General features: G+C 33.8%; 1 protein-coding gene across 1 annotated transcript; it reads right to left on the reverse strand.

Moving 5' to 3' along the window:
• Nucleotides 1-9,638: 9,638 nt before the first annotated feature.
• LOC120079336 (DUF1005 family protein (DUF1005)) lies at nt 9,639-13,482 on the reverse strand. The gene is made up of 3 exons (XM_039033496.2): nt 12,708-13,482; nt 10,125-10,582; nt 9,639-10,040 (listed from the first exon to the last, which is right to left on the reverse strand). The coding sequence occupies exons 1-3, from the start codon at nt 13,298-13,300 to the stop codon at nt 9,826-9,828; spliced, it is 1,266 nt and encodes a 421-aa protein (XP_038889424.1). The 5' UTR covers nt 13,301-13,482; the 3' UTR covers nt 9,639-9,825.
• Nucleotides 13,483-26,343: the final 12,861 nt, after the last annotated feature.

Consider the following 26,343-nt stretch of genomic DNA (forward strand, 5'->3'; position numbering starts at 1 on the left):
AAACCCATATAGTGAATAGGTGGGTTCGCAACCCTCCCACTACGTCGAGGTTCCCTCAACACTTGAGGTAAATTTGACCTACTAGATGAACCTACTTCAACAACTCTTGTTAAGGTATTAGGTTCTTCGAAAACTCTTGTTGAAGATTCAGTAGTTTCTTTGGAAATCTCATTCGACACAATCTTACTTCTGGGCTTGTGCTCCCTTTTGTGGTCTTCTTCAAGAAAAGTAGCATTTGTCGATATAAATACTTTGTTTTCTTTAGGATCAAAGAAGTAACCACCTTTTGTTCCTTTAGGGTAACCTACAAATAGGCACAACCTTGAACGTGGTTCCAATTTCTTAAGATTAGCCTCAAGCACACATGCTTGGCAACCGCATATTCTGAAATGACATAAACTAGTTTTACGACCATTCCATAACTCCAAAGGTGTTTTAGCATCAGTCTTGGAAGGAACGCAGTTCAGGATGTACGCAGCAGTCTCTACTACATAACCCCAAAACGAGTCAGGTAAGGAAGCTTAACTCATCATAGACCGAACCATGTCCAACAGGGTTCAATTTCTCCTTTCTGACACAACATTTTGCTGAGGTGTACCAGATGCTAAGAGTTGAGATATTATTCTATCTATCATATAGTTCTGGAATGTTAAATCCATAAACTCTCCACCTCGATCAGATCGAAATATTTTAATCGTTCTCTTTATGCATTTTCAACTTCAGCCTTGATTTCTTTGAACTTTTCTAAAGATTTAAACTTATGATGCATTAAATAAACATACCCATATCTTGAATAATCATCAATAAAAGTAATAAAATATTCATAACCACCCCTAGCTTTTACATTCATCGGACCACAAAGGTCTGAATGTACTAGCTCTAAAGGTTCTTTGGCCCTGTGAACTTTTTCCAGTAAAAGGTCTCTTAGTCATCTTACCTTCAAGGCATGACTCACACACAAGTAAAGAATTTTCTTCTAATTCGCTTAGAAGTTCATTCTTCATCAACCTCTCAATCCTATTGAGATTAATCTCTCCTAGTCTTAGGTGCCAAAATTATACATTTTCCTTAGGAGAAATTTTAAGTCTTTTATGTTGAGTTACAATAGTTTTAAACAACTCAGTGTTATGGAGGGTATTAGTTGCTAACAGTCATAGCACATAAAGATTATTTTCCAATTTTGCAGAACAAATATCAACACCATTCTTAATAATAAACACTTTATTGGAAAGAAAGTTGATATTATAAAATTTTTCTAACAAACACTTTATAGAAACTAAGTTCCTTTTTAAGTCAAGAACTACATATACATCTTTTAATACAAGAAGTTTGTTTTGTAAAGTCAACTGGAGACCTTCCACTACCACAGTCGAGACGACGTGCCCGACTCCAACTCGCATCGTCATCTCACCAACATCTAGTTACCACTAGAACCTAATTCTCTGAAATGAAGAACAAATATGGTTAGTGGCCCCAAAGTCAATAATCCAGGTAGAATCATCATTCTCAATTAAAAAAGTTTCCAATACAAGCAAATCATATTTACTTTGTTTGGCTTTCTTTTTTTTCGCCAAATACTTCGGGCAGTTCCTCTTCCAATGCCTATCTTGGTTGCAATGGAAACATTTTCCTTTGTCAGCCTCGATGGGTTATCTACCCCTTTGTGCAGCAACTACGGGGTTAGCCTTCCCCTTTCCACCCTTCTTTTTCTTCCACTTTTTGGTGCCGGAGGAAGAAGGTATTGACTTTGTTCTAAAGGTCGAACCTTTATGGAACTTTTTGGAAGATGAAGCAACATTTGCTTCACCCTTCTTCTCTTTGCTTTTCAACAAGGATTAGAAGGTCTGTAGCTCGTTGAGCAGGGTGGTCAGGTTGTAGTCAATTCTATTCAAAACAGCATTGCTATGAAAATGTAGGAAACTTTCAGGTAAAGATTCCAGTATTATGCTAACCTAACTGACTTCATCAATGTTTGACTCGTTCTTCTCCACCACATTGAAGTGGATCATCATGTTGAGAACATGTTCTCAACAGATGCCCCTTCTTGCACACGGGCATTGAAGATGTATTTCAGAGCGTCATGCCTGAGCTATGCAGGCGGTTGTACGAACATTCCCCTCAGGGACTCCATGATCTCACGTGCTATGAGCATGGGCTCATGCTTCTTAGCCAAGACTTCATTAAGGCTTGCCAAGATATGTGCTCGGGCCTTTTCGTTTGCCTATGTTCAATGCTCATATGCTTTCTGAACATTTCAAGGAGCATTGGCACGTAGAATGGGAGGATGTTCCTCCATTACAAATCGAAGATCATCGATGATCAAAATAGTATTGATTATGTTTTTCCAACTAGCGTAGTTTTTTCCCGTTAACTTACCAGCGGCTAGTAAACGTAAAGTTGCAGTAGCCATTTTAATGAATTAGCTGAAAAAGAACAAACTATTTTACTCTACTTGATTAAATCACTTAAGAAAACCAATCAGTTTTTAGCCAAACAGTCTAGAGTACCCTAAGGGACATCTATTTTGCAATGATGTTTTAGTGAGGCAAGACAAAAGTAAATGTAGGATGATCAAGTGTTCCTTCAATGAAATGAGACATTCTCAACCATTAGACAAAAACAACTCTTTGTCACTATAACTAATAGTCATCATTGTTCGGTCCAGAATTTGTTAACATCCTTAACAATTCTGTGTAAGTGTAACCCCTTATTTTAGGTTCTAGAGTTCCGCCTTAATGAGCCAACCGTAAGAAAAAACCGATTGGAACATGAAACTAAAGAAACCCTATCCATTTCTGGAGATCAAATAAAGCGTCATGTAATACAGCCGTCCTTTAGGGGAATACCCACGATGCCTCGAGGCGATGCATAAAACTTTATTTAACCTAATGAGAAAGACCGAGGGATGTGTTGTCCCATGTCCCACTTCCACTTACTATAAATACTCTCTCCATTCACCTTGTTATTAACCTACTCAAATGCCACCCGTAGGGGGACACCCATGGTGCCTCAAGGTCGAGAGTAGATCTCACGATGTGAACTTTTAGGGAAAAATGTGTAGAAGCTAAAATGAAGTATCATATAACCTATTTTCTCCCACTGAGGGTTTTACCTAGGGTTAATTAACTTAGGAAAAATCAGCTAATGATTTTATCTAAGTGTTTGTTTAATTTTCTCAATAACAACTTTTGTCTTTGATAATTAAACAATTTTGATTGAAGACACATTAAACTCTTTAACAGACTTCGATCAAACAAGCATGCATGTAACAAATCTATCTAATTCACCTTTCTAGGTAGGTTCCAAGTAGGGGTGCGACGTTTCCATCGACTTAAGTACCCCAGCCTAGCCAGAATCTGCCTTAGACAAAAGGTCCCTTATAGATACATTTATTACATATTTAATCTTTTATTAAGAACCAATTTAATCCAATTAAACTGGTTAAAAGATTAAACTTAGATTTCTAATCTCATTAGAAATGTGATCTTAGGTCTATCTCAATCATATTTTTAAACATTTTTAAAAAATGATTATAGCCTAAGGTTTGCATGTAACTCTTTATTATTGATTTTAATTCTAATTTCATTTAGTTATAAAAATTATAAATAAATGAATTGCATGCTTGACATACTTTTAGTTAATTATAACATTTATAAATTAACTTAAGGTAATGTCATGCTTGCAATATTCATTCGTTAACAATTATATAACTAAGTAATGAATCTTACTATAGCATACATTCCATACATTCAGTCAACCATATATTATAACAATTATAATATAAATGATGCATGGATATGTTATAATGCATACATACATATACTATAACATTTATACTATATGATGCATGAGCATACTTTGTGTGATTTAAATCATGCATATTTATATATTATAACACTTATAATATAAAATGATGCATCAATATAAATGCATAACTTATGGTGCATTTTAAAATTATATGACATACATTATGACATATAATATAAAACATACATCGCATGTATATTTATTCTAACAGTTGATGGACAGGGATAGGATCTCTAAAAAAAAAAACTTAAAAGGCTAACTATTACAAAAACTTGAGTCAATCGGTTTGAAACAAAAGAACCGAACCTTGAACCGCTCGAACCGAACCACCCTTCAAAGAACCATCTTGCAGTTGATCGTGTAGCAAGCAACTGAACGATCTTATAGGAAAGACTGCACGATCGTATAGCAAGCATCTGTGCGATCTTGTAGCAAAGTCTACACAATCTTGTAGCATTAGCTACATGATCGTTTAGCAAATGCTACACAATCGGTTAGTAATAGCTACAAGATCGCATAGCAAGAGCCACACGATCGTGTAGCTGTAGCTACACAATCTAGAATCTCTACTTCGTCTTCTCCAACAAAACAATACTCTGCAGTCTTTCTTCGAAGCTTCCCGGGAACAGGACGAGCAACTCAAACTTACAAATTACAAACTCAATTGCAAGATTAATGCCCAAAAATGCAGGGGCCTTTATAAATCAAAATTGGAAATTAAGAAAGCCTTAAAACAGAGAATTCTATCCTGAAACATCCATCAACAAAGCCACATTCATAATATTCACCACATGAAACAAAAACCTACAACTTGACTCTGATACAAATTGTAGGAACTTTAACATGAAAGAACCTTGAGCGAAAGCGGATCGACCAAATTTCATTTTCATTGAATATAAATTTTACAGTAAACAAGATATGCATTTAATTCTAAATTACAGCATGCTTTAGAAAATGTTTCAAGAAACCTCACCTTTGAAGATATTTCTTCACGTTTTCCCTTGAACGGTTCACAAACAACTTGAAGACTTTCTTCAAGAAAAACCTCGAACAAGATTGAACACTACCACGAATGTTACCTTGGTATTCTCAGGGTGAGAACCCAGGAAAGGTGGGCTCTGGCTATTTTGGATTTTAAGGGAAAACTTAATGTAGAGGAGGAAAGCTAGAGAACTCTCTCAAAGAATCAAAACCACAGAACTCTTATGTCGTTTACACTTTCTCAATCGTTCAACAACAACTTAGCAAGAAGAAGAAGAAATTTTTTCTTTTTCTACTTGCCAAAAATAATCACCGCCCACTTACATGGTTGGAGAGAAAAGAATGGGAAAGGAGTTGTAACTCCCTTCCTTATTATTAAAATAATAATAATAATATAAATATAAATATGATAACTAACTTATCATATTATATATATATATATATTAAATTATATGTTATATCAAATATAACATATAACCTATAGTTTTAATATTTTATTACATACAATACAAACTATAGTTTTTTTCTCTATTTAATATAAATCATAACAACTATGAATCTCATTCATAAAAAATATATTTGAATCTCATTCAAATATTTATTTCCTCCCATTAAGCTATAATGTATCAAATACATTATGACAATTATATCACATATAACTGAAATAACTTAATTATATCAAATATAATTAAATCTCACTATTAATTTGAACAATTTAAATTAATCCAAAAATTGATTCTCAATTAATTCTATTGAGCTACCAAGGGGACCTCATGAACCTGTAGCTTGAAGCTCCAACGGTAAATGAATAATTAATTAAACTCTTTAATTACATTATTCATCATTCGTTAACTGTTGGGCACTCCACTAAAGACCGACAACTGCACTCTTCGCACTACAGATATATTTCTGTGTCCATTGGATATAACTAATCAACAGTATGATGACCCTTCACAAATTGTTCGTAAGTACAGCTAGACCAAATTACTGTTTTACCCCTGTAGTTACATCTAACTCCTTAAGTACCACTAATCCCTCTAATGAATAATAGATCATAGTCCAACTATGACTAAACCCCTCTCGGCCAGGAGAGGGTGTGGCGTCACATTGTTCAAGACTCGAAATCAGCCCTTAAGTGAGAAATTTATCTACTTACCCTTGCCTCAGGGAAGGAGTGAATTCCATCTTGTGTAGCTGTGTTCCTAACTCCCCAATCAGACAAATCCCCAAAATGGTAGACTTGTTGAGTCGACGATTTGGCCACTCTCACCCATACAAATCAAAGGGCCGTCCTCATAGGCATGAGTTCACAACTCATTCAGGGTTCGGGTCATGTTACCTATGATCATCCTAGTGAAATTTAAGTCTCTATTATGAACGACGTTATATAATGAGACAAAACATTATGTGGTCCGGTCTTATACAAACTTCTTTGTATAGAATATCCCCTCTTGCATGTCTATACATGAATGATCAGGACCAGATCATTTGTAGCACTTTACAACAATTGTAACACCTACAAAGCGGGTCATACTTGTAATGTCACAAGGATAAAATAGCCAGCCTTATCCATCTACTACAGACCATTTAGGTTATCACTTAAACATTATCTACCAGCATGTCTCTACATACATGTTTAAGTTACAATTATAACCTTGGATATTAGTTCATTAGTTTGTGGTTAATACAACTAAAATAACATATATTTTATTAACATTGAATAAAATATCATATATTTTATTAAATACATAATTAGTTTGTTTAACAATGTTTATAAACTATAAGACCCTACGAGATTTAGGGCATCAACCCCAACACTAAAAAACTAAGATCCAAGATTATATTGTAGCTTAAACATGTATGTAGAGAAATACAGGTGGATTATGTTTAAGTGATAAGCTAAATGGTCTATAGTAGATGGATAAGGTTGGATACCTTATCTAAGTGACACTGTGAGTATGGCTTGCTTTGTAGATGTTACAATTATTGTACAGTGCTACAAATGATCTGGTCCTGATCATTCATGTGGAGACATGTAAGCAAGGATATTCTATGTAAATGAGTTTGTATAAGACTGAAGAACGAAATATTTAGTTTCATTATATAACGTCGTTCATAATAGAGACTTACATTTCACCTGACCTGAATCCTGAGTGAGTTTTGAACTCCTCCTATGAAGGCAGATCTTTGATTTGTATGGGTGAGAGTGGCCAGATCGTCGACTCAATAAGCCTACCATTTTGGAGATTCGTCTGATTGGGGAAATGGGAACACAGCTACGCAAGACGAAATTTACTCATTCCCCAAGGTAGGGGATAGTAGATAAATTTCTCCCTTAAAGGTTGATTCCAGGGCTTGAACAATGTAGCGCTACACTTTCTCCTAGCCCGAGAGAGGTTTGATCATATTTGGACTATGATTTATTATTCATTAGAGGGATCAATGGTACTTAAGAAGTTAGATGTAACTACAGGGACAAAATGGTAATTTTGGCTCAACTGTATTTACGAGAAATTTGTGAAGGGTCACCATACTGATGATTGGATCCAATGAACACAGAAATATATCTGTAATGCAAAGAGTGCAGCTGTTAGTCTTTAGTAGAGTGTCCGACAGTTAACGAATGGTGAATAATTGAATTAAAGAGTTTAATTAATTATTCACGTACCGTTGGAGCTTCAAGTTAATGGTCCATGAGGTCCCTTCTGTAGCTCAATGGGAATTAATGAGAATCAATTTTTTGAATAATTTGAATTGAGAGAATTAATTATGTGATATAATTAATTTAATCTAATTATATATGATATAATTACTATAATGTATTTGATACATTATAATCTAAAGTTTACTCGGGAGGATATAAATATTTGAATATGATTCAAATATTAAATATGTGAATTTGATTTATATAATTTAATTTAATATAAATGGAATTTATATTAAATGCATTGATGAGGGAATTAAAACTATAGGTTACATTGTATATGATACAATATTAAACTATAGGTTGTATGTTATATATGAGATAATATATGGTATATATATATATATATATATATATATATATATATATATATATATATAATAAGTTAGTTATTATATACAATATAATGGTTTTAATTATAAGTTAAAATTATTGTTTTTTTTTTTTTTTTTGAAATTTGATGGGAGGAAAATAACTTCCCTCCTCCTATTCCCTCTCAACTACTACATGATAGTGGGGCAGTTTTGGTTCTTCTTCTCTAGTGTGTGTTTTACAGAAGAATAAAAAAAGGAAATTTTTCAAGAAAAAGTTGGAATCCCCTCTCCATCTCATCACTACTATATCAAACTCTCTCTACCAAAATAGTCAGAGTTGCCAACATGAGCCTAGCACAATTGGCATAGTACTTGTACTATTGACCTCAAAGTTAGAGGTTCAATTCCCCACCCCACACTTTAATTACAATATCTTTGCAAAAAAAAAATAATAATAATAGTGAGTTCTCATGCCAGGAAATCCCATGTTCCGCTCAAGAACTTTCAATACTAGACCAAGGATAGTGAAAAACGACAATGAGAAAAATTGAGAAAGTTTTATCTGACCAATAGCGTTTTTTAGCTATTTAGGGATCGATCTATGATCCGATCGAGTTGAAATTTTGACAACACGTTCTTAACACAAGGGTCTTCAACCTGGACGGTGGAGATTTCGTTTGGAGCTACCTACAATCAGATACCGTAGATAATTGGTTGTCACTTCAAGTGAGATATTTCTAATTTTATTCTTCTCTATTTGTTTTCATTTATTGTCGAGATTGTTAATCTTGAGATATATATTGTGTATGTCTCTAGTTGTGACTAGGAAAAATTTGTATGTACCCATTGTTGATTATAGTGAAGATTTCAACTTGGATCCATGGTTTTTTACTCCTCACATTGAGGGGGTTTTCAACATTAAAATTCCTTGTGTATAATGTTGATTATTATTGTTGTTTCTAGTTTAGTTGTATTTTATTAGATTAACACAATAGTGGGATAATTGATCCAAAAATATAGTGTTTATCCCGACATAAATAACCTTTGTAATTAAGAGTTGTATCACTATGCTATGTGATTTAAATCCTTAGGTTTGTTACTGAATGAGAAAAAAGTTATGCTTTACATTCTATTGAAATGAACGTGTGCTTTTTAAAAGCACTTTCAAGATTAGACAATGAACTTACGAAATATTGAAGACTTTAAAATTTCAAAAGTTGAAGATAAAATTAACATTTTTTTAATTTGATCAATGTTAATTAAGGTTAATACGATTTAAATATTAGAATTAGTATATATTAATAGTTAATTTTTACTGCACACTTTCTTTAGACACTATTAACTCTCTTTGCTCATAGTTCTGTCTAAAGAGAGAATGTTTTATGTTAGAGAGAATTACTATTTGTTCATTTCTTTGATATCTTGAAGGATTTAATAAAACTATATAAGATCAAGTTGAAAAAATTACAGTTCCTAATTAAGAAAAACTACCATTGAGTATTATTATTATTAAATTAAAAAAGATGAAAGTGAAACCCAAATTATTTAAATAACTTTTAAGGGGGAAAATGCACATTTATCCTAAAAAGAAATAATAATAATAATAATAATAATAATAAAGGGCAATGCATCAAATTACATTCACTTCGTATTGGAAATTACAAAATTAACAAAGTAAAGAAATACATATTAAACACAAATTCCCGTTTACTGTCTCTATACACTTTTAATTAGCTCAAATTAAATTAAAACTTACAAAGAGAAAGCTTTTATCAATGAAAATTACTATTCAAAAAATGAAAATTATGTGAAAATAATAAAACAAAAGGGAATTAAAGAATCAATGAAGAAAATAAAATTAAGGATGAGAAGAAGAAAAAAACAGAAAAAGGAATTGAAAATTACATAAATATACCGTTTCTCTGCTCAAATCCGGTTGTAGTTTAGATGATAACTGGGTTATCATTGCAAAGAAAAAATAGATCGAATGATTCTTTTGTCGAAAAATTTGATAAAATTTTAGAGAAAACTAGAATCGTGTTCATCGTGACAAAGCTCCCTCCTTAGCTTTTGTGTAAAATGTCTACAAGCATCCATGCTTAGATCAATGGCTGCCGAAAGTGCCACAAATAAAGCAGCATCCGCCATGCACGTCACGTGTTGAACTCCGACTTGTACGACGGGCTTGCTTACCTTCCCTTCTCCCTCCACACTCGAAGCCATTACAAAATTACCTTCAATTTAATTCAAATTTTAAAGTTTAGAGATTAAATAGACACAAAGTTATATATCACGACTGATTTTATAAATAAGTTTACCTTTCATAGGGGATTTCGAGTTTAGACTGAAATCTCTAACGGTTTTACGGTCGATGCAAAATTGGCCACCTTTCTTTACGCTCATAGTGGCTTCGGCGATAGGAATACCGGTGGCTAGTCCTGTGTCAGCGACAAGCTCGAACTTGTAACCGAGGCCATCTATTGGTCCCCGTTCACGCCATGCCTCGAGGCGGCCCCATGGCTTCCAACTGCTTACGGAGAAACCATGGGGGCGGAGGATGAGCCATGCGCCGGGGTTGGAGCGGGAGACACGGTCGGTGCCTGGGGAAGGGACGAACGGCGTGATCATGGAGGCGGCAGCGACAGGGGAGCCGGAGAGGTCGTAAACCATGATCATCCAACCCTTTCTTTCTCTTCCTGGCTTCTCTCTCTCACCTGAAAAAGTTCTCATCCATTTCCCTTTGGTGCTATTGAAGCTGAAATCTGATGGCAGTGACCTGTTTGGGTAATTTTTGTTTAATAATTCCAATTAGTTTCTAATGAAACATGATTAAGTTTGTGAGTTACTTCAGTTTGGGGTGTATTTAAATTTTCACAATTAAATAAAAAGGTTAATTAATAACCCTACTATAATTAGTTCTTCAACTTGGGGAGTATCTTGAGAACTTTGTAAATATTTTAGTTTAAGATATTCTAATACAGTATTTACACGCTTCATAAAAAAAATTAATTAAGATCATCGTGGCACATGGTTTCAAGTTCCAATTTTTCTTTATAATTCTAAAGAAATTCTACTCTAATTAAGGACAGTTTTGAAATATTTATACACTATTATATTTGTGCTTTAAAGTTTAGGGGTAATATTCCAACTTCTAAAAGTATAGGGACACATGACAGAGTTTAAGAGTATTTTTTTATAATTTAGCAAAAAGAAAAAAAAATTTAAATGATTTCTTAATGCAAATTAGTTCAAGAACTAAAGCATAATAATTAGTTACAATTAGTTAAGAGCTCACAAACTAAAATAAAAATAATCATAAAGAAGGCGTTTGGGACAAGGCTAAGACTATAATAATCATCTCTTACTACCGTAAATATTATTTTGTAGTCCTTAATTAACTACCGTCAACACCATTTCAAACCCTATTTGCTAAGGTATTTATTATTTGCTACCGTTTTTACTATTTTATATTCATCAATTTTTTTATTTTTTGCTACAGTATTTACTATTTTATTTTCAAACTAAAATAGTTTACATCTCAAACACATATTATTATAACTCAAACTAAAATAATTTACACTCCAAACACAAATTATTATAACCCAACTATAATAATCTTCGATTATAATAATCAATTTATTGCCTCAAACGTCCCCAAAAGTTATAGGCAAGATCATATAGTATAAAGTTAAAATAAAATTATGGAAACTTTTTACCAATTAATTAATTAATCATATAATGCATAATCACCCTACCTGACTTGCTAAACAATTAATAAAAGATTGGAAAGCACATGGGATGGAATCAAAGGTGGTTGAGTTAGACAGTTGGGAAAGATTTTGTGATCTTTTCTTTTGTATTTGACCAACCTGAAAATTATTTCAGTTTGGTTAATATTCTGTTAGGGTTTTCTTAATAGAATTTTAACAGCCCTAACTTTTTTAATACAAAAAATATAAATAAAATAATGATATGCAACTAAGAGGTAAGAAATTGATAATATATACCAAGTTCATCAAAGTCAAGTTAGTCTGTCAATTAAATAAAAAAAGTGACCAATTAATTCATGGAAAATACTTTGGTGTTCGACACGTAAACAGTGTCTATTGTCATATGATAATTTTTTGAAAAAAGAATGATTTTTAAAAAAATGTTTGTAAAAAAATGGGAGTGTAAAATTAGGTGCAATCTAAGTTGTACATAATCATTGCTCTTAATTCGTATTTGGATATCATTATTCTTTAAGTTAAGTTTCAAGGTGAATTTCAATTATTCTTAAACTTTCTTTTAGTTTCGTAATCATTTTAGTTTAGAACTAAGCTAATTAAATTAAATGTAAATACAAGCCTTAGAATTGAATGAAGTGTAACATATCAATATAAGTTCTAACATGTTTACTCAAAATAAGAAAACATCTCTTACTCTTTATTAATTAATTTATTTAACTTTAATAAAATAAACAAAACGATAAGTCGTTTGCTAAGGAAAGAGTTTAGAAATGAATAAAACGACAGCGACATGGGTTCATTTATGTTGGAGAGTTGTGTCATGTTACGATGCGATTTATACTGACAACCCACTTTCGTAAAGGCCCACTCCCAATGTGACAGGTGTAAAAGAAATAATCTAAAAATGTAGGAAAAAGTAAATAACCGTCACCCGCGGGTGGGTGAAAAAAACCAAAAAGAAAAAAAAATTACTTAATTACAGTAATTAAAAGAAGAAATTAATATGATTTTCCCAGTGATTTTAACTAATTTGAAGATTATTAAATATTTTTAAATAATTTTAACTATTTTAAAATTATTCTTAAACATGGAACATGTCATTAGTTCAATAAATATTATATTTCTATTTATTTATTTTAATAGTAAGGCGAGTGGGTGGGTCGGGTAACTTACCGGGTTCTCGAGTTCCGATCGGCACTGAACTTGCAGCTGAAAACCGGCTGTCGGATATTGCCTTGGATCTGGAAAACAACCGGGCTACATTCCGGTTCGCCACCGAACTGGAACACAAACCGGGGATCCGGTTCAGACCGGACAACCAAATGAAGCCGAGCCGAGATTTTATCATCATCTTTCCCCAATTTCACCCACCCATTCTGAAACACTCTCGGTTTATTCTCAGCGCCGTCGATAGAGACGGTGATCCGAACCCGGCCCAGCAACTTGCCAGAATTAACCCCACACGTGTGGCCCATCCGACCGGCGAAAACCGACAAACACATCACGACAGGATTACCGGAAATCCGTCGGAGAGACGACGGGTCAAGATGAAATCCGGCGGACGAGGCGGCGGAGTCCGGCGGAGAATCGCCGGAAACAGAGGAAAGAGGAAGAAGCGCCGTCTGGGAAGGGAAATTCTTGATCGCGATCTTACAGAAGCAGGGCGTCGCCGATGGGTGCACGGCGGCGCCGGCTGGTCGGGTGGCCTGAGGAAGGTTGAGAGCGAGTGACTCTACCATTAGCCGGACAAACGGACACGGATCCATCGGAAAAGTTACCGGCGGCGGAAATGTGGATTGAGAAAGAAGGAGAAGAAAAAATGGTGAACATCTAAGTTGAAGATTTGGAGTGTGAATTGTCGGCCATGGAGGGATTGAAGGTTTTGGCTTTTATTCTGTTTCTCTGGCTCGTGACAGATGGAAAATGAGCTACTCTTGACTTTTACACTAAAATAATATTAATTACTTCAAACCTTTATAAGGCATAATCATTTCTCAGTTATTAACATGACATCTATTTTTCAAAAAAGATTAAACAATATGTTATTTCAAGCACAAATTTAATGCCACTAGAAAACAATGTAGGAGTGTGTCAATAATCACAAGTTTTATGGTTAAAATACACTATTGCTATCCTTTTTTCTTTTCAATGGGTAGAGTATTTTTTACATTTTTTTAATATGAATTATTTGATTTTTTTTTTTTATGATTGAGATGGGAGAATCAAACCAAACCTCTAACTTCGAAATTGATAGTATAAATATTATGTTAGTTGAACCTAGAGGTGGTTGATAGTATAAACATTATGTACAACAACTAGACTAATTTAAACATGTTTAAAAATAACTCAATTATCAAAAGTGTATTTTCTCTAAAATATGTGAAGTGATATTAAAGTCAAGATGTATATAATAGTATGTTTTATATTTTTTTTTTTTTAGTGACCTTCAAAAAATATATCGACATTAGCACTATTACTATATTTAAAAATATTTCACCCAATGTTGCAAGGAGGTCAAGGTTCTCGAAAAGGTATGGCCATCTATGAGGGGTTGGACAATATTCTTTCTAACTCAATGAGAAAATTTTGGATTAAGTTTGGTGGCATGGAGGTGGTAAATCTCATCGAGTGTTTTTTTCATATTTCTCTAATGTATCTTTTTATACTATTGAAACTCAACTGATTGTGCTAGATTTGGGTGAGTATGCTTCATCGCTCTTTTTTTTTTACTCAAAGGGGCTTGTTTTATTTGTTTTAATGAATGTTGTTTTGTAATTTGATTAGTTCGTGGTTAAAAAAATGTGAGGTTAGCATTAATATGATAAAAATATTTTCTTTTAAAAAACTAATTAAGAAGAAAATAGTATTTCACTCTCGTGATGATATTGAAATCTTCTATTTGTAAGGAAATGCTATAAGAATATTTGTTGCCCATGATTTAATTATGGTTATTGACTTATTATAATTAAGATTATGAGAATTGGATGTATATGATTTTATAATATTTACATTTTGTAAGTCTAATCCGATAATTAATTTCCAAGTCAGCAAATGACGAAATTCTGAACTTTTCAGGAGGAAAGTGGGTCCCTCGAGGTGGGGACAGACAGCTGGATGAAAGCTGTAAACCATGCTGTCAAATGACGCCAATTTGCCGCTTGATTGGGCTAAAAATTTTGCATTTTGATTCCGATCTTCAAATGAAAATAATACCCCCATTCAAAAAAATAATAAATAAATAAAATCAAAATTATATTTATATTTTTTTCTTTTTAAAATTAGGTTGTTATGGAAATTATGACGTGGCATTCGATACCATCTTCTTAGATCGCGATCGTCGATTTGGACGGCTGTGTTTGACGGCGCTATGTCTTTTTATCCCTTTTTTTTTGTTTACCATATTAATGGAAATTAGTTCTAATTTATTTTCAGTTTTTTTTATAAAAAAAAATATTGTTGAATGAGAAATTTTGGACTAATTACAAATTATCACATTATTTACCAAATTAATGACGGAATTACAAATCATCAATTTTGAGACCAATTAAAAGTTGACATTTGTCTCAAGTTGAAATTGAAGACATAAATTGGCGAATCTCGATAATGTCACGTGTTTTTATCATGAGGTTGAAATGAATAAGATTAATTCATTTTATTTGATATTATTATTTGGGCTAAGCCCAATTGAGTCTAAAAATAAGCTTAGTTTAGTCCAAATGCCAAATAAGACTCAAATTCAATTAATTAAGACCAAGTAAGCCCACAAATCCTACTAGAGAACTCTATAAATAGAGTGATTCTCTTCATTTTGTAGAAGACAAAAAATTATGCACTCCAAAGAACCTAGAGAAAATTCTTTCAACAATCTTTAAAGACACGAGTTTAATGAAGATATAGAGATTCGAACATCATGCACTCTGCTTCCTCAAGTCAAGCATACGCATTCAACTGAGATAGAATCAAAAGATTAAGTATTAGAAATTGAACTATATCCACATCAAATATACTTCAACACAAGTTCAACTCCATGAAAATGTTTCTCCGAAAACTTTGTGCAAACAAATTGGCACGACCGGTTGGACATATCTATTGGGCGTGCCAAAATTTATTCGTTTCCTCCGCATGAGCAAGTTTGAATTTTACCTTACTCTACATCTGGTTTGTCTAGCTCTGATTTTATCTACGAGATCAGGTCTAGTCTTCCTAGCTTTGCATCATTTGAGATCGAATCCGATGGAATACTCAAGTCAGGGACTGAGGTCAAAGCCCACGAAATCCTTAGGTCTCAGACTAAGATCGAAGTCAATGGAACCCTGGGATCAAAACTGGCAAAGCACCGAGATCGAAGCCGACAGAACGCTCAAGTTAAGGATTGAGGCCAAATCCAACAAAATCCTCAGGTCGCGAACTGAGATCAAAGTTAACAGAACCCTGAGATCATAAAGCCAGTAGAGCACTGAGATTGAAGCCGACGGAACACTCAAGTCAAGGACTGAGACCAAAGCTGGCAAAATTCTCAAGTCACAGATTAAGATCAAACCAAAGGAGCATATCGAGATCAAAGTCAACGGATCAAGATCGAAGCTGACGGAACACTCAAGTCAAGGGCTAAGGCCAAAGCCGACGGGAATCCTCAGATCGTAAACTGGGATCAAGTTAACAGAACTCTAAGGTGGGAATCAAAGAGACACTAAAGTCGAAACCCTAAATCCCTCCCATTTCGTTTATTAAAAAAAGGGAAAACTCACCTTTTACAAATATATGTAGAAATCGCAAGATATAAAAAGGCAAAAGGTTATTCTCTCGAATGCAAAGTTACGATTAGCTTTAATTTTGATTTGGATTCAGTGTGATATGTCCATTATTATCTCATTTCAATAAATTATATGTTCCATTATATAATTTACTTTTTCGTTAAATTATATATTTCAATGTTGAAGTTTAATATTTATTTCAAATAAATTCATGAAGTATAAAAAATTTGTTACATGAGGCTCTAAAGTTTGTATGATAAAACTCTCCAATTACAAAAATGAGTTTAATTTTTTTTTTTTTTTTAAAAAAAGATGTTTATAAGTCTCTAAATTTTTTAATTTAAGTCTAATGAAAAGTTTCATATTTGTTTCTAATAAGTCATTGATTTAAACTTATTTAAGAGTCGATGTAAAATTAAAAAAATTAATGACCATTACACATTTTAACATTATATCTAATTGATATATTAATTTTTTAAAAATTATTGAATAGGTTAAAGATTTATTAGATATATAATTAAAAATTTAGAGATTTTTTATACTAAATTTAAAATTAGAAAATTCTATTAATTACCTTATTTTTAAGTTTATGAACTTAAACACAAAAAGTAAAGTTCAAGAATTGTACTAGAGTTAAGTTTTATTTTTTCAAGTTAAAAAGGAAAAATTGTTTTTCCTATCCTAAAGAATATTATAATTTAAAACGAGGAAAATACTCTATGATTTGAATAGTACTTTCTTTTTATTTTCCATTTATTATGACTATATAAAAATATTTATGTATTTGTAAATTCTTTACGCTGATGAAAAAAAGTATATGTTCTCGGCTAAATTTTAAATTTTGTTTTGACCTTTAAAGATCAATATTTATAGTTTGTTTACTTATAAAAAAAAAATTAACAGATATCTAAACTTTTAAGTTGCCTTTTGAGTTTATATTCTTCACAACTATTTTAATGAAATAAACTATTTTACTTTCAATTTTTCCAAATGATTTTACTCTTTCAATCTTATATGGACGGTTATTTATAAATACTATATCACCGAGGGTTAGATTCCTACTTGAAAGTACTTAATAATGTAACTTTTATATATATATATATATATATAAACTCGTAAAATTCTTAAATAATAATAAAGCTAGCGTGCCACCTAAAGATCAAACTTACAAACTTAATAATTAAGTTATTAATTTTAAAAAAAGAAAGTGTTTTTTTTTTTAAAAAAAATAATAATTCATTTTTTGACAAACGAATTAAATTGCAAAGCAACTAGATAAAATCAAAGACATTTTGAATAATTCAATCAATAATTAAATTTATATTTTTTAAAAAGAGAGAGAGAGAGAGGTCCTACTTATTCCATCGCCAATCTCTTAAATGCAAAGCAACTAAATCGATGGTAATAACTCCAAAGATTCGAATGGATCAAAACCTATTTATTTGAACGATTCGAACTCGTGGGTCATTGGTACGTCGTTTGACTCAATAATTTAAGTTTTCTGAAATTAATTTCATCATTTTTTTTGGAAAAAAAATCAATTTATATCCCTAAATATTAGGTTTATATAAATTTGAACGATATAAACTTTCATAAATATATAAATTTATATCATCTTTCGAATTTAGTTGGAAAAATATCGTGTGAGACATTTAATTGTTTTCAATTAAACTTCTAAAATGTTATAAGTGAATAGAATTATAATTTTTATTGGGATTATATTTAAACATCTTCAATGTATCAATTCCACACATGTATAGGCTTATTCAAATTAATTCGTTGATGTAAGTTTGAAAGTTTAATTGATAAGATTATAGGTTCCATAGGATATTTATCTCAATCAAATATAATTGAAGGTTTAAATTAATAAAATTTAAGTTTAAAGTTTAGGTCATGTTTATCCCAAGTGAAAGGTAATAATCAATGGTATTGAAAAATAGGCTTCATTTAAGTACATCTAGTGTTGTTTACTCATGTTTCGTACTCCTTTTGATATATGAGATCCACTTCCAAATTTGTAATAAAAAAGTGCAATCCAGTTGAGAAGTGAAGGGTAACGAAACTGTTTGCAATTTAGAAATTACATTATCGTTACCGATAGTGTTACTGTTACAATATGAGAAGTATGAATCTGTCATATCTACTGTAATTGTAACGACCCGACTCCCTAGGACTTAAACTAGGTCGTTACTATAGACATGCATGCATGCAATTCAAATTAACATCTTTTTAGGACTTAGTAAAACCAAATAAATAGCATAAAATAATTAACTTCATTAAAACTAAATAACTGAAATTCATTTAGCATGGTACCCTTAAAATCATAAAACAAAACTAAAAAATGCTTTTAAAAGTCTAAGGCACAAATACCAAAACTTCGAGTTCAAACATCAAGACTAGAAATTTTAAAGCATAAAATCCTGAAAACATGAGCGAAAGCATATGACTGGTCCCAGTGGCTTGATCACGGATTCTGCTTGTCATTCACCAGCGTGTTCTTACCCTTGCCTGAAAAATAAACATGAGAGAGAATGAGTATAAAATACTCAGTAATAACCCTACTGTCGGGGTCAGACTAAGCATCTATGTCCTTTACATGCCACTCTCTAGTGGAACGTTCATAAACCTCTACTTTCCATGGGATGGCTAACTAGTGGTTAGTTGAACCCATTCCTTCGTAGATTAGGTGTACCCACAAACCTCTACTGAATCCCGAAGGAAACACAAATCTTTGGTGAAGTTCCGAAAAAGATCACCATCTTTGGTGAATCTTGAAGAAAACACAAACTCTGGTGAATCTTGAAGGAAACAAAAACCTCTGGTGAATCTCGAAGGAAACACAAACTTCTGATGAATCCCAAAGGAAACATATGTTAGGTTGGGATATTTTAGGAACGCGTTTTGTTTTATTTTATTTTTATCATTTAAGGACGGATGGGTTTGAACATGAAATCATGCATTAGACATAACTGATGCATTTGCTCCCATGCGTCTAAGGTCATGCGTCGGAATGATGATGCGTTAATCTTAGCATGCAATGACCACACATTCCTATCACAAGTTTTCTTACGCTTGCGCCAAGTATAACATAAACGCAAGTTTATCGGGTAATTCGAGGTCAAACAAAGGGACTTGTCACTCAATAATATTTGTGAAGTGATGTGTTTGAGGCAATGAATAAGAATAAAAATAAAGCGAAGAAGGTTTCTATGTTTTACACACTACTCCTACTCCTAACTAAACAGATTGAGCAATAGAAGACTTGCAATGAGAATAAGTAGAAACATAACAACCAATAACACATAGTAATGTTTACTATCTTAAATCGCCCGAGTAATCCCAGCTCGTTGCACTAATGCATCACACCTCTCGGTGGTCAGCCGCATGGCTATATCTCTATAGTGCATGGTTACGTCAAGCATAAGATTGTGCCTATCTCTAGGAACAATACGAACCTTGCTTAATGTGTTCCATCCCTTACCTTCTCAGGCAGTTAAACGCGGCTACTTAACTTATAGATAAGCAATGCAGCATCCTATAGACAGGCGTTGCTACAGCCTTTCACCAAGCAAAGAAGATTAACTCACTATACTCGCACAACGCACCCCTCTCGGTGGGTTGCTACATGCGTCCTATCTCTAGGCTACACGATTAAACATTCGATTGACTTTGATAAATAAATGCTGAAGATAAATTATGATAAAGATAGAGATGATGAAGAAGACGACAATGAAGAAATGAAGATTTACATTGATCACAAAATATCTTAATATCTCAAGCTAAAATGTAATACAATACAGAGATTAGAAGGGAGATGAAGGACTCTGTGTCAAGGCTGCCGGTGGTGCCATAATAGAATGGTGGAGATGTCTCTCTCGAGCTCTATTTCCGGCAAATGCTCCGATCGTCACTCGGTCTGGGATATGGAGATGAAGAATTCTCACCGAAAATCTCTTTCAGGCTCTCATCTGTGATCACAAATTTCTGCCTTGAGGCAGAAGCTCGGATGTCTTAAAATGAAGGTCTCAAGGGTTATTTATAGAGTTTGGAAGCCGACAGCTATAATGATGCTGGTATAGCTCACTGCTGCTTTTGTCACGGTATGAGCATTGTCACATCGCCTCATCTTGTTGATACTCCCAAGGTATGCGTCCGAGCTGAATTCAGCTGAAGTTATCAATGCGTTCTACCCCTCTTGCGATCTTCTATTATGGTTGTCAATCTGTGGCCGCATTCTCTATTTGTTCACCATTTTTCCATGCGTTAGACGCATGTGATTGTCGTCCGCGTCGTCTTTGCGGTAGACTGGCTTCAGCGCATGCGTTTGTCTGTGATTGTTAGCTTCAAACGCATGCGTTTGATTCCTGCGATAGCTACAAATATAGACACTTTGGCATGGAATAACGCATAATATTGGGTTAGTTAGGATCTAGGTGCTAATCGACGCAAAACTCAATTTTTCATAAATTCTAAGTATTATCACTGCGTTTTCTACCTGTTAGCCCTCATAATTCTAAATAAAAGGCTTATAATGACTGTCATTTCTGCCAGTTTATCACCCCTCCCCCCCCCCCCCCCTCAAACTTAGAATCATGTTTGTCCTCAAGCATGCGTTACACTCAAGATTTTCTTAACTCACCTTCCGGCATTCCTTTGCGATGACTAGCTTTTCATAATATAATTAACTCATACCTCTAACCATGGCTGCAATGCTCTCTTCTACTTTGGCTGCTTCTTCAAAGAGATCTTTTTTAAGTTAAAATTTGGCAAGCCCTTGCACAAAAACTTTTTATTCATTCTCTGCAATTTTGCGTTCAACTCATGAGAATGCGTTCAAAACAATTCAAGCTTATGCGTTTACTTATTCAAATGCGGCGTTAAACCTAGTTATGCTGTTCGTTTTGGCTTATCCCCACGTGTGTCATGCGGGCATCCAACTTCGGTGGCGTTCCATATTCAACTCAACTCATGTCTTGCATAATTTGGCTTGCGCCAAACAGAGCAGTTGTGCTGATGCATCGATCCTGGCGATTTACCTTTGTTTTGGCTTGCCCCCACGGGTGTCATGCAGACATCTAACTACGGGTAAATGTCTTTCACAACTTAGCTCTTATCAACATGGATTTCCCCATTGCGTTGACAGTGGAGTTGTTATTTTCAAATTTTTTTTTAAGGAAATGATCGCAATGTGATGAACGCAATTCTCCGAGACCGCTGCCACCATCCAAACTTAGAGGATGGCAGCGTTCTCACTGCAAGCTGAAAACAAACTTAATAGGAATGTGATAACAAATGTTTGAGTAAGGGTTTGCACACAATACAACTATAGACTTTCACAATTTGAAGAAACTATTAAAAGTATGGGGTGCCTTGCGATACTAGTTAGAGGACGCGGTGAATTATTTATACCATTATAGACGCATCGCAAAGAACTGCAGTCAGACAAGGAGAATTCCAAAAGGATAATGCATAAAAGATAACAAGAAAAGAACCTTAAGTAGAATAACACATGCGGCAATGCATTGGAGTTCATGCGTTTGAAAGATGTGGAGGATTTTTCCATTGTAACTACGCACCGAGGAGAGTTATTATCGCACCTACAAGAAGAAAACACACCACAACCAAGGAAGTAGCTGCATATCCAAAATAACAATAAATAAATATAATAAACTAAACTAAGAAAGTAATGTAAAAGATAGAGTAGAAGACGTCCCTGGAGAAATTGGAGTGTTGTCACCGCAAGGAGTCTCCCATGCAGGAGATGGTTCTCAACTGCTTGGGTCAAGGGGGCTCGCCCTGACCATTGGAGCTTCCAGCAATTGTTGGATGCATGATGGTTGACATGCGTCTAAGACTACTTCCAGCTTATGCGACAGTTAACCTTTCTATCTGAAGATCAATATTTGACTTTCGACGCATCGCCTATACTTCAAATATTTTTTGCAGCTTGGTTGCACAATCTACAATACGCCTAAGATTGAAAGGGTGCCTGCGAAAACACAAAAACTTCACAAAACATTAGCTGCCAAGTCTTCGGCAACGGCACCAAAAACTTGTTGGGATATTTTAGGAACGCGTTTTGTTTTGTTTTATTTTTATCATTTAAGGACAGATGGGTTTGAACATGAAATCATGCGTTAGACATAACTGATACGTTTGCTCCTATGCGTCTAAGGTCATGCGTCAGAATGATGATGTATTAATCTTAGCATGCAATGACCATGCATTCCTATCATAAGTTTTCTTACGCTTGCGCTAAGTATAACACAAACGCAAGTTTCTCGGGTAATCCGAGGTCGAACACGGGGACTTGTCACTCAATAATATTTGTGAAGTGATGCGTTTCAGATGATGAATAAGAATAAAAATAAAGCAAAGAAGGTTTAAATGTTTTAGACACTACTCCTACTCCTAACTAAACAGATTGAGCAATAAAAGACTTGCAATGAGAATAAGTAGAAACACAACAACCAATAATGCATAGTAATGTTTACTATCTTAAATCGCCCAAGTAATCCCAGCTCGTTGCACTAACTCATCACACCTCTCAGTGGTCAGCCGCATGACTATATCTCTATAGTGTATGGTTGCGTCAAACATAAGATTGTGCCTATCTCTAGGAACAATACGAACCTTTCTTAGTGCGTTCCGTCCCTTCTCGGGCAGTTGGACGCGGCTACTTAACTTATAGACAAGCAATGCAGCATCCCATAGACAGGCGTTGCCACAGCCTTTCACCAAGCAAAGAGGATTAATTCACTATACTCGCACAACGCACACCTCTCGGTGGGTTGCTACATGCCAGGCTATCAGATTTCGAATCCTGATAGTATGAGTGAGAGTACAAAATATATATGTAGTAGGGAGAGTGCAGCTGTCGGTCTTTAGTGGAGTGTCTGGCCATTAATGAATGGTGGATCTCGTAACTAAAGAGTTTAGTCATTTATTCATGTACCAAAAACTATAGGTTATAAATATAATATGGTAAGTTGTTGTTATATATATTTATAATTATATTAATTATTGGATAATTATATCTTTTCCTCTCAATCACGGAGTGTTACTATACGATAGTTCACTCAGCTGGTCATTGCTAAATGATCGTTGGGCATTCTCTATACGATAGGTTTCCTTCTTCTAAAAGATTGAGCATTTGTCTATGCGATAGACACTTCTCATCTCCCACTTGCTCAATCTTCTACACAATTGTTATTCCTCCGGTCTCTTCCTCTAACCAAGTCCACACAACGCCCACACTTCTAGATTCTCACACCGAGAATACCAAGGTAGCCATTGTGGTGGTGTCTTCACTCAACTCGACTGAGTTCGAGGTTTTGGAGGTCGTTCGTTGTGTGTTCGCAGTGTTCGTGTGGTAGTTGTTGTTGATCGTGTTGTGTTGCGGTCGTTGTGTTCGAGCGTTCGTGTCTTGTTATCTTGGAGACTGAACGAGCGTTCGTAATCAAGGGAGTTTGAAGCATGAGACTTCAAAGGTATGTATTTATTATCCCTTGATCTCATAGTAAAGCATGTTGTAATTTCATATTGTGCATGACCTGTAAGTTTCCGTTTCTTGTACTGTAATTGTGTGTGTTCAATATTGAATAGAATTTGGAACGATCATTCTGCTGCTCATGGAAACCCTCATGTCTGATTTCCTTTATGAACAATGTGGTGTCACACCCTCTCCTGGTCCGAGAGGGGTTTGGTCATAGTTGGACTATGATTTATTGTTCATTAAAGGGATCAGTGGTACTTAAGGAGTTAGATGTAACTACACCATTTTGCCTCAGTTGTACTTACAAACTATTTGTGAAGGGTCATCGCACTGTTGACTGGTTACATCAAATGGACAAATAAATATGTCTGTAATGCGAAGAGTGCAGTTGTCGATCTTTAGTGGAGTGCCCGACAATTAATGGATGTTGAATAATTTAGTTAAAGAGTTTAATTAATTATTCAAGTACCATTGGAGCTTCAATTTACAAGTCCATGAGGTCCCTTCTATAACTCAACAGAGATTAAATGAGAATCAATTTTTGATTAATTTGAATTGTTCAAATTAATTGAGGGAATTAATTATATGTGATTAAATTACTTATACTTAATTATATATGATATAATTACTATAATGTATTTAATACATTATTTGAGAAGAAATAAATATTTGAATTTGATTCAAATATTAATTATGTGAATTGGATTCATATAATTAAGTTTAGTATAAATAGGATTTATATTAAATATCATGCATTGATGAGAGAATGAAACTATAGGTTGTACTGTATTTGATACAATATTAAACTATAAGATATATGTTATATTAGATATAACATATAGTTTAATATATATTATATGATAAGGTAATTATCATATATTTATATATTAAACTATTTTAATTTATTTTTAAAATGTATTTGGGAGGGAGTTGTAACCCCCTTCCCCTTATTTCTCTTTATTTTAGTGCATGTGTGGAGGTAATGCTGAATAGACTTAAAAATTCCAAAAAGAAATAGAAGTTTTTCTCTGGAAAAATAATTTTTCCTCTTAATTAGTTCCTCACTTCCAAAGTTCTAGGAGCCCACAATTCCTTGGTGATTCTCATCCCATTAGAGAATACAGGAGGCTCTTTTCGTTGTGGTGACCATTTGGATCGAGTTTATTTGTGACAGATCCGAAGGGAAATTTTTTAAGAAGGTTTCTTCAAGGGTAAGTATTCTCTCACCCTAATTCCTTTTTCATATATGTTTGCATGCTATAAATTTATTATCATGCATAACGTTTGTATTTTGTAATTTGGATTCTATGAAAATAAATGTTGGATCGATCTCCACGCTTCCGCTTAAGGACCTTCAAAGGTACATTCAACACAAATCTCTAATGAATCCGGAAGGAAACACATACCTCTAGTGAAATTTCGAAGGAGATCACCACTTCTAATGGGTATCTAATTACGAGCAGGGGTAACTATTACTATCTTAAACATAACATGCATCATAAACATAGTCTCACAAACATGCAAATACATATCATCATGTTCAATGTTCATCTAGCAAATCATATAAACAAAATAATCTCAGTTCATGCTAGCACTCATAACATGCTTCAAAACACAATCAAGATCAACTTATTTATCCTCATGCATCTTAATACAAACAGTCTTGGAATTCTCAAAAAATTAATCTTAAATTTATCGTTATGGCACAAAGGCGGTACCAGTAGTAAGATTACTTACCTCAAAATTTGGTCACAAAAATAGTCCACGGAAATAATCTCCCTAAAACTTTTGTAAGACTTGAATAAATCCTTATAACATAAATTACAAATTTAATCTAGCAACCCTGGCCCAAAATAATAAATCCAAAGTTTTAAATTAATCCTTTAGGGTCTAAATCTAATTAACCAAATTAATCCAAATGTTTCTAATTTAACTTACAAAAAATGTGGTTTAGTCCAAAATAAATTCCAAAACTCAACTCGATTGGCCAACCTGAACACAAATACAAACCCACATTTAATAACTTAGTTTTCCATAATTATTCTTAATCCAACAAGGAACAAGGTACTAAAGTTTACCAAAACTTACCAAAAATCAACCCATTGTAACACCACACCGCGTGCTTTTGAGCTTAAATTTCCTCCAAAGCTTGAATCTGAGCCCAAACATAATGGATATTGTCAGTTTTATCCCAAAACAAATGAATATCCAAAATTTTCCAAGAAAAACTTAAGACTCAAATCTTACCCAAAATTAACCAAGATTCCGACGAAAAACAAACCAAAAGGGCGCAATAACAGATGGATGTGTAGGATCCACACTGAAGGGGTCTTTGAGCGAAAGTTGATCTCTCAAATCCCAATTCTTTACAGAATCACAATTTTATAGAGAAGAGAAAAAGATTATGCATTTAATTTTAATCATGCATCGTGCTTTTAAGAGATACAGAATAAATTAAAGGGTTTCAGAAAACACTTACCTTTGAATACGATCTTCAATGATTCCTTCGAACACCACCACGACGGCAACCTCGATTTTCTCTAATGAGAATCCAGGAGGT

Source organism: Benincasa hispida, chromosome 6 (genome assembly GCF_027475165.1).
Source record: "Benincasa hispida cultivar pf3 chromosome 6, pf3_genome.v1.1, whole genome shotgun sequence".
Classification (NCBI taxonomy): domain Eukaryota; kingdom Viridiplantae; phylum Streptophyta; class Magnoliopsida; order Cucurbitales; family Cucurbitaceae; genus Benincasa; species Benincasa hispida.